Here is a 17,148-nt window from a genome sequence, read left to right as displayed (position 1 = left end):
TCACAGCTCCCTCCCACTGGTGCAGGTCCCGTCCCTATTCTTTTGTCTCTGTTTATTCTTTTTTCTTTTGCCCTACCCAGGTACGTGGGGAGTTTCTTGCCTTTTGGGAGGTCTGAGGTCTTCTGCCAGCGTTCAGTGGGGGTTCTATAGGAGCAGTTCCACGTGTAGATGTATTTCTGATGTATCTGTGGGGAGGAAGGTGATCTCCGCGTCTTACTCTTCCGCCATTCTTCCGAGTTCCCATTCTACTCTTATGTATTAAAATCTTACCCATTCTTTGAGGGAGGTCTTGTCCAAATACTCCCTCACGGCTGACCTTCCTCATCAGTGAAGCTGCAAAGTCTCACCTTTCTCCCCACTCCTGTAACACCCTCTTTATGTCACTCATGATGCTGATGTTGGACCAGCTTACGTTGTCGATGTTGGGATACGGGTCTGTGGCACATTACCTCGTCCAGAGTCAGTGCTTATAATAATAGCATTTGTTTATGAGGCGACTGAGCTGATACTATTGGTTTTTCTGGGTCAACGGATGGAAAATGGCATAAACAATCCCTAAAAAATGCTCCTTCAGAATCAGGTCTGCTTGACTTTGGAGTCACTTCCTGCCTCCTGCCTCCCCGCCCCGTCCTCCCAGGTGCTCAGCTCTCAGGCTGCTCTTCTCTCTCCACACTTGCTCCCTAGGTCGTGTGTTCCTCTGTGAGGATGCCGGTTGGAGTTTTGCTATAAGAGTAATTCTTTGCTATGAGAGACAGTCCTGGACACTGCAGGACCTTTAGCATCTCTAGCTCATGCCCATTTAATGCCAGTGATGTTTCCCTCCAACCCTGAGTCACCATGCAACCGGAAACATTCCCACACGTGGCCTGATGCCCCCAGTTGAAAATCACTGCTAGCTGATCTCATCTATTCCAAGGCTTTAGCTGTCTGTATTCTAAGGACTCCAAAATGTGCCTCCCCAGCTCGGCTCACTCCTGACTCAGGCTTACATAACCAGCTGTTGACCTGCCCCTGCCCAGTGGTCTAATAGGATCTCAAACCTGACTTGTCCAAAAGTGAGCCCTCGATGTCGTCCCCCAGATCTCCTCTCCAGACTGCCCTGTCTCAGGAAGTGCCGACCGCATTCTGCTCATTGCTCTGGCTCAGCACCTTCTGGAGTCTTCCTTGATTCCTCTCTCTCCCAGCAAAGGCCCCTAGGCTCCGTCCTAAAGTATGTTTGTTATCTGACCTCTTCCCCCACCTCCAGCTCAGTACCATCTCTTAACCTGCATTACTGGAGTAGCCCCCCATTTGGTTTCAGCCTCCACCCTTGCTCATGTGCATTCCAGCAGGATGGTGTTAAAATCTCAGTCAGCCTCTCATCACTGCTCTGCTCAGAGCCCTTCCAGACTTTCCTGGAGGGTACTGCAGTCTCGGCCCCGCCCTTCCCCTTCGCTCATGCTACCCTGCCCCCACTCGCCTCCTTGATCTTCCACCGAACAGCAGGGCCTTTGCACTTGCTATTCCCTGAGCCCGGAGTGCTTTTCCCCTGGATCTTGCTGACTCACTTCCTTCAGATACCTGCTTAAATGTCACCTCCTCAGAGAGGCCTTCCCTGACCACCCTTTCCAGACTAGCACCCCAGCCCCAGCACACTCCTCCTCCCCCCCCACCCCCACCACAGCCCTGCTTTATTTTTCATCATCATTATCGGACTTATCTGTATCTGTTTGGGTGGGTGTCTGTTTATTGCTTATCTCCCTAACTGGCGTCTAAATTCCATGAGGTAGGGAGCCTTCTTGGTCACTTCTGGGCTTCATCTCCAGGGCCTAAAGGAGGCCTGGCCTGTGGAAGGGGCTGGGTCACACTGATTGATTTGAACGTGACACCCAGACACACGCTGAGGTGGTTCTCACCTTGCTCTTCCTCCGTCCGCCCTGCTTCAGCCTTTTGTTCCTGACCAAAGGGCGCTGTGCAGGTCACCCAGCACTGGTACGGGATCTCCAGGGGGCACTCGTGTGGCTACATCAGCTCTTCTAGCTGTTTCCCCTCCCCCAAGGTAAAGTAAACAGGCCTCTGAGCGGATGTAGGAATTTAAGCCCGTACTGATGTTTCTGTATTTGGTCTATCACAGAGCCTTCAGTAGATTCCACCTTATTTTACCCATGAGTCAAATACACCTTTTTGTCTTGTTTCCCAGCCTATGGCAGAGTAGAGGAAGAGGATGGCACCAGAGGCAAGCATGCTGACAGTTGTAGAGGTTGACAGCCTAACCGGTGTGGAGAGACAAAATTCAAAAGCTGAGCAATCTACAGGCCCTTGGTGTTGTGGCGAAACCTATAGGCCTCAGTGTGATAGCGCAGCATGCCTGTGGTTTTCAAAATAACGATGACTACACAGGCGTTGTTATTAAGGACGGTGAATGTCCTTTATTAGCACGTGTATCAGGCAGGACGTAAGAATCACTTATTGCGTCCTGCATAGAAGTTGATGGTGAGTTCTTTTATCATTGAGGATACTGAGGCTCATGTAAGTTAAGTCATGTGCCAAGGTCCCCTTATTCAAAGCCCTAAAGACATCTGATGGCGAAAGGAATAAACCTCAGTAATCTGGAAGGTTTCCTGTACAGGTTGTTGAATTGTTCCCTAAGTATGTTGGCTGTATTACGCACTTGCCCAGTTATGAGCTGACTGTGTTTTTCCTTCACGCGTGGCATTTGCTGAGCTGCGGACTGTACTGAGCTGTGTCTGGCATCTGTTCCCTGTTTCCCAGGATCAGCAGCAGGCCCGCCAGTCCCAGCTCGCTCAGGATGAGCGCGTTTCACGCTCTTATCTTGCCCTGGCGACAGAAACCGTGGACATGTTCCATATCCTCACCAAGCAGGTCCAGAAGCCATTCCTCAGACCTGTGAGTAGAACCTTGGGAGTATTTGTTTTGTCTGTTGGATTCCACATTCAGAGTCTATCACTTAGAACTAAATAGAGTAGTTGTTGAAATCCTGGGTGTTTCAGCACCACAGTGATAGGTGAAATTCTGTTACTGATTTTGTTCCCAGTTATGCTAATTGATACACACAACATTCTGTCGATAGTCTGAAGTCTGCCAAAGGTCACTTCCAAGATCACTTATATCTTATATGCTGAGACGGCACATCGGATTATTAATGTTGAAGCTGTGACGTATTTTTATCATCGTCGACTCCGGTCTTTTATTTATAGGAAAAGTATAAGGTGACATCAATTGGAAATGAGACTATATTAAGTAGAAATAATTGATTTCCAAGATCACTTATATCACTTTCTGCTGAGACGGCACATCGGATTATTAATGTTGAAGCTGTGACGTATTTTTATCATCGTCGACTCCGGTCTTTTATTTATAGGAAAAGTATAAGGTGACATCAATTGGAAATGAGACTATATTAAGTAGAAATAATTGATAGTATATAAGATCTTTGGTTCTCTTCGGTGTAGGTTTGTTACACTGAGGAAGCCAAAGGTTAACGAGAGCCATAATTAGGGTTTATGATAGGTCAAAGGTAGCCAGATTGTTTGGCCTTGACTTGATTGATGAGACCTGGATCCTTTTTCTGAAATCGAAACTGAGGGGCATAAATGAAGATCTACTTCTCTTCAGCAAACACACACACACACACACACACACACACACACCTTTCTCTAAAAGTAAGCTTTCAACAGAATCTCTTTAGAAGTGTTAATGGTGGGGCCGGGGCAAGGATAGGGAGGAAGGCAAGCAAGGGGCCTGAGATTTGGTAGTTACTTGCCCATATGGAGACAAGTTTACAGTGGGGTATAATTTTACTACACGTTTCCTCCAGTTTCCCTGTTTACTTTCACCTCCATCATTATCACCACACCCCGTCCTACATGCTACTCAAGAGATAAGCCCCCTCCTCTGTCCCCTTCACATTTCATGTCTCTTCATAAATAGATCTCAGTGCCAGAGAAGCAGAACATGAAGCAAAACAGTGCATCACTGAAAGCGTAAGAACACTCAACTCATTTAGATAAGGTACTTCAGACACTTGCTTCCCTTAAAGGTTTGCAAATGGACTTCTTTAAACTTTTTCTATAAAGGCCAGACAGTAAATAGTTTAGGCATTGTGGGCCACATGGCCTCTACTGCAGCTGCTAGCTTTGCTGTTGCTGTGTTCCAATAAAACTCCATGAAGTGAGGCATCAGGCCAGATATGTCTTGCAGCTAGCAGTTTGCCAATCCCTGCTCTAAGTCACGTTTTATTTTGTGTTCAGCTACTCCGATGGCAGTGCTCTTTGATTGTTCAGAAGGTCAGAAACTATAAAAACTACTTGAGACTAAATTATCATAAAGCCTATTTTTAGTTCTAAATTCTTCATTTTTTAAAAGGAAATTATTGAAAGCTAGGTCTGTTATTTTCATGTCAATTAAAATGAATGTTTTTCAAGACCTACTCTTTGATCTGAGCTCTCCATACACCTGGGTCATAGTCTTCTTCCCCGCTGTCTCTGCCTCTGCCTGCTTTGGTCTTTCCTTTTCCTTTGCTGCATTGTTTTCACCTTCTTTGCTGGTTAACACAAAACTCTCCCACTTCAGGAAAAAAAAATTACCAATTATATCCTATTCTTATCCCTCCTTTACCTCACAGTTTTTTGTTTTTTGTTTTTTGTTTTTTGTTTTTTGCGTTACGCGGGCCTCTCACTGTTGTGGCCTCTCCTGTTGCGGAGCACAGGCTCCGGACGCGCAGGCTCAGCGGCCATGGCTCACGGGCCCAGCCGCTCTGCGGCATGTGGGATCTTCCCGGACCGTGGCACGAACCCGTGTCCCCTGCATTGGCAGGCGGACTCTCAACCACTGCGCCACCAGGGAAGCCCTACCTCACAGTTTCTTAACAATTAAATGCAGGAGTACTTTTTACTTTGTGCAAAAGCAGGTCCTTTAGAAGCCAAATTTAAGTTGAATTTGTATAAATCCAGTCATGAAATTTAATGAAAACCTTGTTACTTAAAGAGAAGCTTTCACAGCTCATTTTTTATGGCCAGTGTTTAATACTCTATAAGCCAGGTTTTCCTATTTCAGGTTTGCTTAAAGCAATGTATGCCCACCTGTAGTAGGTACTGTGTCATCTTGTGGGGTTATAGCATATTATTTCTTAATTAGTTTTTAGTTGTTTCATTTAAGTTTGTTTTGTCTCACTGGCTAGATTTAAAACTATTCAAGACATAAATTTTATCTTCTTCCTCTTTTATACTTCTTCACTCTTTGCACCTGATAAATAAATACGAATGGTGCATATTGCCTGAACTGTCAGGGACTTGAGATTTTTAGAAAAATAATGCATAAAATGATGGCTGAAAGAGCATACTCCAGAAACTTCCGTGACACGTGTGATGATGATGGAATTATGAATAGTTTCCCTCTTTTACCTATTTCTCAACAAATTCGAAGTGATCCTTGTTTTTATAATTAAAGCATGAATTTAATGAAAATGTTGCCTTTTGGGTGTTTATAAATATTCCATCAGCATGCAACATTTTATGAAGTATTAGAATTACTGGATTAGAAATGGAGAGTAAAGAAAAGTTTGAATGGAATGTCCTTCTTCAGCATATGATATAGCACATATAAGGGATTCTTTGAAGATTGAGCCTGCCAATTCCTGTTCCTCCACTGAAATGGGAGTTTTGGGTCCTTCTTGCTTGTCTCAGCAGCATGAATTGTCCTCTTATCCTGTGATTTCCTAGGAACTCGGACCCCGATTGGCTGCGATGCTGAACTTTAATCTTCAGCAACTCTGTGGTCCTAAGTGCCGTGACCTGAAAGTTGAAAACCCTGAGAAATATGGCTTTGAACCAAAGAAGCTGTTGGACCAACTGACGGATATTTACTTGCAGCTGGACTGTGCCCGGTTCGCTAAAGCCATTGCTGACGACCAGGTCAGTGCCCAAGGGAACAGTTTCAGAGGGAGCCTGGAGTTCAGGCTCCTGAAGTGGGTGACTTGAGTTTGCTTCCCTGTGGATTTCCCGGCAGACCCTGCGCGACTGCATATCCATCTGTTCTTGGATGTTCCCCAATTGAAATCAAGGAAGGTGACACTTTTCAAGATGTGGTTTGAGAAGTTTTTAGTGTGTAAATAGAAATAATGGCCACAGTGGCAAGGGGAACTTGTCTGGTGTAAATGGATGTGACTCAGTTGTTTTCCTTTGGGCGTAAAGAGCAGATTTGGCTCTCAGATCCGTCTCCAGTTGAGTTTTTACCCATCTTGCTAAGGGCCTCACTCGACAAATCGGTTACATTCCCAGAAAGAGCCTGGTTTTCTCAGGGAATCCAAATCTTCTTCCCAAGAAGGAGATTTAATAACAACTTCAGTGCTGCTGTTATTTCTGTGGTTCCAGGTTTCAAACTGTGTATGTTACCTTTACATTCTTCCCTCCTTTATTCCTTGTGTCCCTCTGATCATATCCGTTTTGTGGTTTTCATTTCCACAGCTACCAATTTAGTCCAAGCGACCCCTGCCCGGCCTCGATTTTTAATTTTTCAGTATCTCATAAAGGGCTTCCCCTCCCTCCACGTTCCTCTGTCCTGCGGCATCTTCAGCGTTATAATAACTGATGTTTATTAACCACACATCAAGTTTTAGCCACTTTTCATGCTTTCACTTGTAATTCTCACAAAATCCTACGATTTAGGTTTAGTTGGATTCCTAGCTTTACAAGGAGGCCCACAGAGGTTAAAGATGTGAGTCAGAGGCAGGCTTCCCACCTGGCAGTCTGGCCCTGAGCCCACGTTCTCAGCCTCTCTGCTCTCCACTTAAAATGCCCCCAAAGTGCCATGTCTGTTTCAGTCTCTGCATCTTTGTTCACATTATTTATCCAGGTATTAACTCACATCTCAGGGTAACCATCACTAGGCATTCCAGGGGGTTCTTATATCTCATCCAACGGTCAAAATAGGGGAATTGTAGGTACTTTTTTTTTTTCAATAACAGCTTTATTGAGACATAATTCTCATACATAGGTACTTTTGGATAAAGCAAGAGATGTGGTCTTGACGAAGCACCTGCAATGGAAAAAAACCACATGTGTCTAAAGCAGTTTTTCCATAAAAAGTTGTGGTAAAAGAGCAGGTTAGGTGTTTGCAGTTACTCTGGGTAGATGCTGAAATGATTCTCTAGCCTGTGACTGTATGATGCTGCACGTATTGAGAAATGGAAGATAAGCGGTAGCCTTAAGAGGGACAGGAAATGGAAATGCTCCCCAGGCAAGGTCAGGTCGTCTGCCTTGGGCAGCAGGCTGGCTGGAGCTGGGCCTCTCCAGCCCAGCCAGAGGTCGGGTGTGAAGAGTCCCCGGGGACTCTTCCGCTTTCACTGTCAGGGACGCGGAAGGGTCGTTTAGCCTGCTCCCTCTTCTGGCAGGTCTTGCTGTGGCCGCCACGTCGCAAGCGGTTATAACACGTAACATAAAGTGTGCAGCGTGGATGAGCACAGCACACCCAGTGAGACGGTGAAAACCAAGTGGGTGACAAAGGAGTGTTTCCGAGTGCTTGCAGCTGCCTTTCCTTGGTGACCAACAAAACGTCCACACTGCCTGGTAATGCCTACGGATTGTGGTGGTGGCCTGTGGTGGCACGTGGCTTGAGTCACAGGCAGCGGTTTCTGCACAGTGGCGCATGGGTCTTCTCGAAAGTCTAAATAGCCCCGTTCTTCCAGACACGTGAAGCAGGCACACAAGTGCCAGTGGCACAGTGGAGAGAAAAACACTTTTTAAGTGGGTTTTTTGCTGCCTTGTACAGTGTGGCGTTTGTCTAGATTGTTGGACGCTTTCCATTTAGATGGGCTGTAAGCTGATGAGGGGCCTGCCCACTGGATTGTTTCGGAAGAGGGGCTGGGGGGGCTGGGGGCAGAAGCATGGAAGACTGGAAAGCTCCAGGGAGGTGGCAGAATTTCGTTTTCTCCCTTGGGAGCAGTGCTCTTGGTTCGCTCTGGTTCCGTCTGGTATGTCTTGTTCTCCTGGGAAGACAGAGGAGAAAAAACACAGCAGCCGAACAAGGGAAGAAACTGAGAGCCTTCTCTCCTGTGCACCGAGAGCGGGTGGAAGACAGGTGCCCGGGAGAGGTGACAGAAGGCCCCAGCGTGAGGAGCCCTGAGCCTTACACTCACTGGCCTGAGGAGAGAGCCCCTCGTCAGAGAGGGAGTGCGACAGGACAGGTGTCCCTGGAGCCCAGAGAGCCCAGGAGAGAGAGAGGTCTTAGCCTGACACAGTGAGCTGCACTGGGGGCCAAGTCTGCCTGTGGTTTCCGGGCAGATGGACGGCAGATTTGTTTTTCATAGAGCGCTGTCTGTTAACACCATGTTCCATTAAACAACAGTAGTAGTAAAGAGCCCATGTAATGGGAACTTCCTGGTGATCCAGTGATTAAGATATCACCTTCCAGTGCAGGGGGTGTGGGTTCGATCCCTAGTCAGGAAGCTAAGATCCCACATGGCTCCCGGCCAAAAAACCAAAACATAAAACAGAAGCAACATTGTAACAAATTCAATAAAGACTTTTAAAAAATGGTCCACATCAAAAAAAAAAAATCTTGGGATTTCCCTGGTGGTCCAGCGATAAAGAATCCACCTTCCAATGCAGGGACCTCAGGTTCAGTCCCTGGTTGGGGATCCAAGATCCCACATGCCACGGGGCAGCTAAGCTCGCGTGCCACAACTACTGAACTCGCACACCTCCACGAGAGAGCCCGCGTGCCACAAACTACAGAGTCCTTGCGCTCTGGAACTCGCGCACCACAACTAGAGAGAAGTGCACGTACTGCAGTGAAAGATCCTGCATGCCTCAGTGAAAGATACCGCATTCCTCAACGAAGATCCCTCATGCCGCAACTAAGACCCGACACAACCATAAAAATTAAAAAAAAAAAAAAAAAAAAAAAGAGCCCATGTGAAATCTCACTTCTATGCAGCGTTCCTTCTTTTTTTTTTTTTAAATAAATTTATTTATTTATTTATTTGGCTGTGTTGGGTCTTCGTTGCTGCACGCGGGCTTTCTCTAGTTGTGGCGAGCGAGGGCTACTCTTCACCATGTTGAAGTGTGTAATAATTCGGTGGCATTTAGTACATTCACAGTATTGTACAACCATCACCTCTAATCACCCCCACAAGGAAATCCCGTACCCATTAAGCAGTCACTGTCCCTTCCTCCTCACCCCAGCTCTTGGCAACCACTAAACTGCTTTCTGCCTTTATTTTACCTATTTTTACATTTATCTATTAGGCTATTCTGAATATTTCATGTAAATGGAATCATACAATGTATAACCTTTTGTGTCTGGCTTCTTTCACGTAGCATGCTTTCGCGGTTCATCCATGTTATAGCATGTATCAGTACCTGATTCCTTTTTACGGCTTAATGTTTCATTATATGGCTATACCATGGTTTGTTTATTCATTCATCCATTGATGGACATTTGAATTGTTTCCACCTTTTGGCTGTTATAAGTAGTATTCTGTGAACGTTCATGTAAAAGTGTTTGAAGGGCTTCCCTGGTGGCACAGTGGTTGCGCGTCCGCCTGCCGATGCAGGGGAACCGGGTTCGCGCCCCGGTCTGGGAGGATATACTTAGGAGTAGAATTTCCGAGTCATATGGTAATTCTATGTTTAACATTCCCACCAGCAGTGTACGAGAGTTCTAATTTCTCCACATCCTCACCAACACTTGCTATTTCCTGTTTTGTTTTTTTATTTTTAAATAGCCACCCTAGTGGGAGTAAAGTGGTATTTCACTGTGGTTTTGATTTGCATTTCCCTAATGACAAATGCTGTTGAACATCTTTTCGTGTACTTGTTGGCCATTTGTATATCTTTTTTGAAGAAATGTCTGTTCAATCCTTCATCTTTTGTTTTTTTTTGTTTTGTTTTGTTTTGTTTTTGGCCGCACCAGCAGCTTTGTGGGATTTTAGTTCCCTGACCAGGGATTCAACCCAGGCCTCAGTAGTGAAAGCACGAGTCCTAACCCCTGAACCACCAGAGAACTCCCCTTCATCCATTTTTTATTTAATTTTTTAAAATTTTATTTTAATTTATTTTTGGCTGCATTAGGTCTTCATTGCTGCACGCGGGCTTTCTTTAGTTGCGTCGAGCGGGGGCTACGTTTTGTTGCGGTGAGTGGGCTTCTCATTGCAGTGGCTTCTCTTGTTGTGGAGCATGGGCTCTAGGCTCACGGGCTTCACTAGTTGTGGCGCACGGGCTTATTAGTTGCTCCGCGGCATGTGGGAATCTTCCCGGACTAGGGCTCAAACCCGTGTCCTCTGCATTGGCAGGTGGATTCTTAACCACTGTGCCACCAGGGACGCCCCTATCCATTTTTTAAATTGGATTCTTTCTGTTTTGTTCTTTATATAGTCTGTGTGAGTTCTTTATGTATTCTGGATACTAGACCTTTATCAGATATATGATTTGCAGATATTTTTATGTTTAATTTCTGTAGCCATTCTGTAAGATCCTTGAGGTCAAGAACAACATCTTGGGACTTCCCTGGTGGTCCAGTAGTTAAGAATCAGCCTGGGCTTCCCTGGTGGCACAGTGGTTAAGAATCCGCCTGCCAATGCAGGGGACATGGGTTCGAGCCCTGGTCCGGGAAGATCCCACATGCCGCGGAGCAACTAAGCCCAGGCGCCGCAACTATTGAGCCACAACTACTGAGCCCGTGTGCTCTAGAGCTTGCACGCTGCAACTGCTGAGCCCACACACCACAACTACTGAAGCCCGTGTGCTCTGGGCCCCACGTGCTGCAACTACTGAAGCCCGCGCACCTGGAGCCCGTGCTCCACAACAAGAGACGCCACCGCAGTAAGTCCATGTGCTACAACAAAGCATAGCCCCCACTAGCCGCAACTAGAGAAAACCTGCACACAACAACCAAGACCCAGCACAGCCAAAAAAAAACCACAACATCTTTGCTTCCTCTCTGACACCATCCACACTGAACTTGAAGCAGCAGCTCAGTAATCTGTACTTGGTCGATTCATTGACACCACTGCTCTTTGAAACTGAGTGCCATGTCCCCTTAAGTACCCTTTTATTTCTTTTTTCTTTTTTTTTTTTGGCTGTGCTGGGTCTTGGTTGCTACTCACAGGCTTTCTCTAGTTGCGGCGAGCGGGGGCTACTCTTTGTTGCGGTGTGCAGGTTTCTCATTGCAGTGGCTTCTCTTGTTGCGGAGCGTGGGCTCTAGGCACGCGGGCTTCAGCAGTTGTGGCACACGGGCTCTAGAGCGCAGGCTCAGTAGTTGTGGCGCACGGGCGTAGTTGCTCCGCAGCATGTGGGATCTTCCCGGACCAGGGATCGAACCCGTGTCCCCTGCATTGTCAGGCGGATTCTTAACCACTGTCCCACCAGGGAAGTCCCTACCCTTTGATTTCTGATAATGCTCACTCCACTGCTCTATCTTAGAAGTTGACTTAACAGCAGGCAGAAGTTGGTTAAAAACTCAATCATCTTCTGAGAAATAGAGTGGGTGATATTTTCGAGAATAGTAAATGGGCTAAGAATGGCTACTTGTTTACACAGAGAAGTTCAAGGTGAATCGTCTCAGTAGTGTGGATAGCAGCACCCACCCTGTGCATTTTTGCCCTTCCAACATCTCACCATAACCCTTTGGCCATTTATCCCCTGTGCCTCTTCCCAAAGGGACAGGGACTGCAGCTTACCTAGCTCATAATAAGTAGACACCAAATAAAGTATCTGTTGACCTAACGTAGTAATTTAGTTTCAGAAAACTATAACCGAGGCTCTCTGAACTTTTCAAATTATTTTGAAGGATTATTGCCAGGCCCAAGCGCCCTGCTGGCTTTTTGTCCTCCCCTCTCTTTTCCCCTGAGCTGCATGGGTTAAATAAGGGGCGTGGCTGCGTGTGGAGAGAGAAAGTGAGCATGTGCACTTATGTAGAAACGGAAGTTAAAAGAGGACAGAAGGAAGGCTGAGGACTTTCAATCCGGCCTTCTAAGGGAACACAAGTATTGAGATGAGTTCATCCCATGGTGTTCATGTGAATCCTCCTTTAGAAATCACAGGTCACAGACTGTGGTCCTATCCTTCAGAGTTTCAGATTTAGTCATTCCCCTCCTCCGTTTGCATCACTGTCACTAAAGTGACAAGCGGCCAGTGTTTTTGCCCTAAATGCAAAATACGATATACTTTGATATTTTGAAATGGCAGTGATTTATATGAATTAAGCACCTGTGGGGTAGGTGTTACTACCCCCATTTAACACCTGAGGAAACTGGGGCTCAGGAGGGTTAGAGCTTTGCCTAAGACCACACAGCAGGTAGATGGTAAAGCCAGGATTGAAGCCCAGGTTTGCCTGGGTCTGTGGTGGACGCTTGCCCTGTAGACCAGCCCTCCCACTCTCACAGGCATAAACCCCGTCTGCTCCCGTCAGCAGAGCCCCTGACATTTAACAGCGTTGAACTGAGAGATCTTAAATAAGGATTGACAGGGAATGGGAGAACGCGCTTATTGATTATGAGCTACATTGGGTTGTTTTCACCATGTTTACCTTTAGGGAAAAGAACTGAAATTTCCCCCTCCTCTCATAGGCTGCTAGGGCTCAGTGCCTGGCAAGGACTGAAGTAGACTTTCAGTCCTTCTCTTTTTAATATTTCCTTCTCTTTTTAATATTTAAATTTTAAGAGAAATGCACATTTGCTATAAAAGTAAATAAAATTTTTTAAAATTCCCCTCATTTGCCTTAATCCTGAAGCCCTTTCCAGAGGCCTTGTACAGTTTGGTGCGTATTAGCCCAGTCTTTATGTATTTATAGCCATGTCAAAGTATTTATATATGTACATTATAATTTTAGGGCTTTTTTAGAAAACAGATGTGCTTTGGGTATTTTCTGCAGCTACTTTTTTCCACTTAAAATATATTTACGTCTCACAGTGTCTTTCCTCATTTTCAGAGATCCTACAGCAAAGAATTGTTTGAAGAAGTTATTTCGAAGATGCGGAAGGCAGGGATCAAATCCACAATAGCGATAGAGAAGTTTAAACTTCTGGCTGAGAAGGTGGAGGAGATCGTGGCCAAGAACGCACGTGCAGAAATCGACTACAGTGACGCCCCAGACGAGTTCAGAGGCGAGTGGGCCCGCTTTTTTCATATGGAATTCTTTGATTTGAGTTAACTTGAAACATGTAACATTAGAAGAGGACGTTCTGTGCTCCCATTGCTGCTTTTTTTTTTTTTTAATTTATTTTATTTTTGGCTGCCTTGGGTCTTCGTTGCTGTGGGCGGGCTTTCTCTAGTTATGGCAAGCGGGGGCTACTCTTCATTGCGGTGCATGGGCTTCTCGTTGCGTTGGCTTCTCCTGTTGCGGAGCACGGGCTCTAGGCGCGTGGGCTTCAGTAGTTGTGGCACGTGGGCTCAGTAGTTGTGGCTCGCGGGCTCTAGAGCACAGGCTCAGTAGTTGTGGCGCAAGGGCTTAGTTGCTCCGCAGCATGTGTGATCTTCCTAGACCAGGGCTCGAACCCGTGTCCCCTGCATTGGCAGGCATATTCTTAACCACTGCACCTCCAGGGAAGCCCCTCTCATTGCTTTTTGAGACGCTTGGTCAGAAATTGAAATTCTGTTTATCTACCTTTAGTTCATATTATAAATTACAGGAGAAAAAAGTTCTTAGCCTGATTTCAAACCAGATAACAACCCTGAAGATTCTAAGGTCAACCTTGCCTTTGCAAGTGGGGACTCATGTTTTCAAAGAATTCTGAGAAGTCCTAAGAGGAAAGGTTGATTCTAGCCTGCCGTCTTCGCCATACAGCCCGGGAGGGCCTGTCTGTCCTGCTGTCTTTTTTGTCTATTCTTTCCTCGCAGCAGTAGCTGACAAAAGGGTGCTTCCCCTCTACAAAAGGTGAAGTATATGCCTTTATCTAATGCTGATTTCCTTCTAAACTTGGGGGCCTGGTAGGGGCCATTTGGTTGCCGTTTCTATGGTTATATTTTTCACTGATAGGAGGGACTTTGTTTTCTTTTTCAGTTTTAGGCTCTATTGTTAGATCAGAGTTTGCTTTGCTTTGTCTCTGTAGACCCTCTGATGGACACCCTGATGACTGACCCCGTGCGGCTGCCCTCTGGCACTATCATGGACCGCTCCATCATCCTGCGGCACTTGCTGAACTCCCCCACGGACCCCTTCAACCGACAGACGCTGACAGAGAGTATGCTGGAACCAGGTAGAGGAGGGCATGGCTCGAACTGCAGTGCCTATACCTGTACTGAGCAGTGAGGCCAAAATCGTGTATCAGAGAGTAGTCAAAAGGGGGAAATTTAACAAATCCAGACACTGCATGGTTTCTGACACTTAATGGACAAGACACAAAACATTCTTTGCTCTTTTTCACTACAGAATTCCAGTTCTTACTTTTCATGTCCTATTTCTTCTTCAGCCTTCAGTTCAGTGAGGGAATGAATGGCCTTTTCTTTCCTTTTATACAGAACTACAAGCATCATCTCTCAGGAAGAGCCCTCCCATCTGGGGTATTAATTCTTTTCTTTTTTTTCTCAGTGCCGGAACTGAAAGAACAGATTCATACCTGGATGAGAGAGAAACAGAACAATGATCATTAAAGCATCCCCCTTGCCCACCCTCTGCGAGAAACGGCCAAGGCCAGCAAGGCAGGCAGGAGCAGCATCGGTGGTGCAAATGCTGTTCACATGTTGGAGGCCAGAAGTGGCAAAATACACCAAGAGCCCACCCAGAGTGACCAAACAGTGGAGACCTGAAAGGACATGAATAAGAAGAGGAGCCCAATTCCTGTACATATATTTAAGTGACAGACGTGGTCAAAAGCTTGAGGGATACGTTTTATGATTGCTTGTGTAATAGAGCACGTCCTTCATATGTCACAATTCGGGGCTTTTGCTACGGAAGTCTTTTAGTGATTGATGACGAATGGGTCTGGGCAGCATCCCCTTCATCTTTTTTTTTTTTTTTTTTTTTTTTTTCCTAAATCCAATATCCATTGATTTTGATTGTGATTAGAGAACCTTGGACATTTTGCTGCTAAGAATCTTCCCCCCGCCCCCCGCCGGCCCCATCCTGATCCTACTTGCACTGCTGTGGATTTTTTTTAAGAGAAGCAAAAACAAAAATAAACTCTTTTCCCTGGCCCTCCAAACATATATTCTGTGAGATAACTGTGCCTGCAACAAAGTGTTAATCCTGGGATCGTATTTTTATATCATATTCACATATTTGTTTTTTTAATTGGTGTTAGATGACATGATTAATAAAAAAGGCAAGATATTTTCAGAATTTGAATTTCAGTTTTTTTTTTTTAATTATTTTGAAATGTCCCTTACAATTTTTTTTTATTCTAAACAAAATGAAGAGAATCCTGTTGCTCTGGTCCTTGCAGTGAGTCCACGATTAGGAATCTGAGGAACAGCTGCAGCAAAGGAAGCGTTTAAGTGTATCAGGATTTCGCGTCTTACGGTTTGAGGGGGTTGGGGTTTTTTAATGCTACGTGACAGTTGGAAACCTTTATAGTGACCCTGCGAGGGTAAATAAACTCCCCGACCCTTGAGTCTGTGAGTTCAAGGCAGGGTCGTCTGTATGATGTGTCCTGTGGGGCTTGGCCTTACCAAAGCAAAAAAGGGGTGCAAGAAATGTGGAAGTACGTCTGCTTGTAAAAACGCACACAAAGAAAAACACCCACACACCCACACCCACACACACACACACACACACACGATTTTTTGTATTACCGCTCCCTACTTACCATACTCGGATTCTTGAATCTCCTTTGGGGTAAAAAAGGATTTGAAACCATAAAGTGTTTTGAAGAAATTAAGTCTACAAAAACATACTTTTTTTTCCTTTTCCTTTCTTTCCCGCTCCACAGACAATGTCCTCTGTTCAGTTCCTAACGCAAACTACAATAAATGGTGATACACGTTCAGAAGGAATCTTCTTTGAGTCTCTTCTTTTTGTGGAAAACAAAGGGGTGGGTGAAGACCAAGAGCCAGATGTGTTCGCATGTGGTACATGATCTTTCCTGGAGCCAGTTAGGAGCTGCTGTTTTTAAAATAAACCTTTCCTATTGTGTCAGTCTTCTCGCTCCTGTTGGTTCTCGTGTCCCTGTTTGCTTGTTCAAGGGGGTTGAGCTTTGTCATGTTCAGTCTCTTCAGTTCTCAGGTGGTTACCCTATCGCAAACATCTTTTCCCTGACCTTGAAAATTTTTGCTCGAGTTCAACCCGTCTCATGAACGTTATCTTAGGTACTGCAGTTGATGAAACCTTACCTACCAGCTCATGTATTAAGAGCAAGTGTTTCTGCAGCATTTACTGTGTGCCACCCTATGCCAAGGCCTTTACATTTACGGTTTCGTTCTCTAAGATGGTACAATCATTGTTTTTTTCCAGCAGGTCAGGGTGTAGGATGTGGAGAGGTTAGGTCACTTGCCCAAGGTCACCTGGCCGGTTAGTGGAAGAGCAGGTGTCCAGGCTCCAGAGTCCATGCCCTTAGCCACTACTCTTGAGCACATTTGGACTAAATCAACTTTTTCTTCTTTCCAAAAAATATAATGTATTCCTGTTAACAACAATTTTAGACGATATAGGTAAAAGAAAGCCAAAATCACCTGTAATCCTACCGTGCAGATAATTGTTAATTTATTTTTTACCAAGTTTATATACATTTATGCCTATACAGTTAGTGATGTTTATTGGCTTCTATTGCCAGTTTTGTTTTTCCATCTCATGCATGTGTATTGTTTCTCTCCTCTCTGTCCAGAAGATAAACTCTGCACAGGTTTATCAGGTTCAGGCACAGGTTCTGTCGTGTTATTTGCATGCCCCACTCTTTCCCCATGAATGTAATAAGATGCTGCTTTACCCCTTCAGATGTACTCATTGTTTTGAAAATTCAGAATTCGGAGGTTTGAAGGACCTTCTGCCGGCTAGGGCATGTCTCCTACTTGTACTGTCTCTAGGGGGAAGATGTTTGCTATTTCTATTTTTAGAGTCTAAGGCTTGCTATTGTATAGAAACTTGTGACTGCCTTCATTCTGTGAATTATGGATATTAAAGTAAGTTCCAAAAATTTTTTTTTTTTTTTTTTTGCGGTACGCGGGCCTCTCACTCACCGTTGTGGCCTCTCCCGTTGCGGAGCACAGGCTCCGGACG

The 17,148-nt window shown here is 45.4% G+C and overlaps 1 protein-coding gene across 5 annotated transcripts in view; it reads left to right on the top strand.

Moving 5' to 3' along the window:
* Nucleotides 1–15,273, top strand: part of UBE4B (ubiquitination factor E4B) — a 128,319-nt gene extending 113,046 nt beyond the window's left edge. For 4 of the 5 annotated variants that reach the window (XM_028487863.2, XM_028487864.2, XM_024125702.3 and 1 more), the window contains 5 exons: nucleotides 2,752–2,886; nucleotides 5,721–5,912; nucleotides 12,928–13,102; nucleotides 14,048–14,194; nucleotides 14,527–15,273. In XM_028487863.2, coding sequence (XP_028343664.1) covers nucleotides 2,752–2,886; nucleotides 5,721–5,912; nucleotides 12,928–13,102; nucleotides 14,048–14,194; nucleotides 14,527–14,588 — 711 coding nt within the window. In that variant the 3' untranslated portion in view covers nucleotides 14,589–15,273. Of the gene's footprint in view, nucleotides 1–2,179; nucleotides 2,703–2,751; nucleotides 2,887–5,720; nucleotides 5,913–12,927; nucleotides 13,103–14,047; nucleotides 14,195–14,526 lie in introns of those variants that run through there. The other variant, XM_028487866.2, reaches the window with a different exon arrangement.
* Nucleotides 15,274–17,148: the final 1,875 nt, after the last annotated feature.

This window comes from Physeter macrocephalus, chromosome 3 (genome assembly GCF_002837175.3).
Source record: "Physeter macrocephalus isolate SW-GA chromosome 3, ASM283717v5, whole genome shotgun sequence".
Taxonomy (NCBI): Eukaryota; Metazoa; Chordata; class Mammalia; order Artiodactyla; family Physeteridae; genus Physeter; species Physeter macrocephalus.
This window is presented reverse-complemented; position numbering and strand designations above follow the sequence as displayed.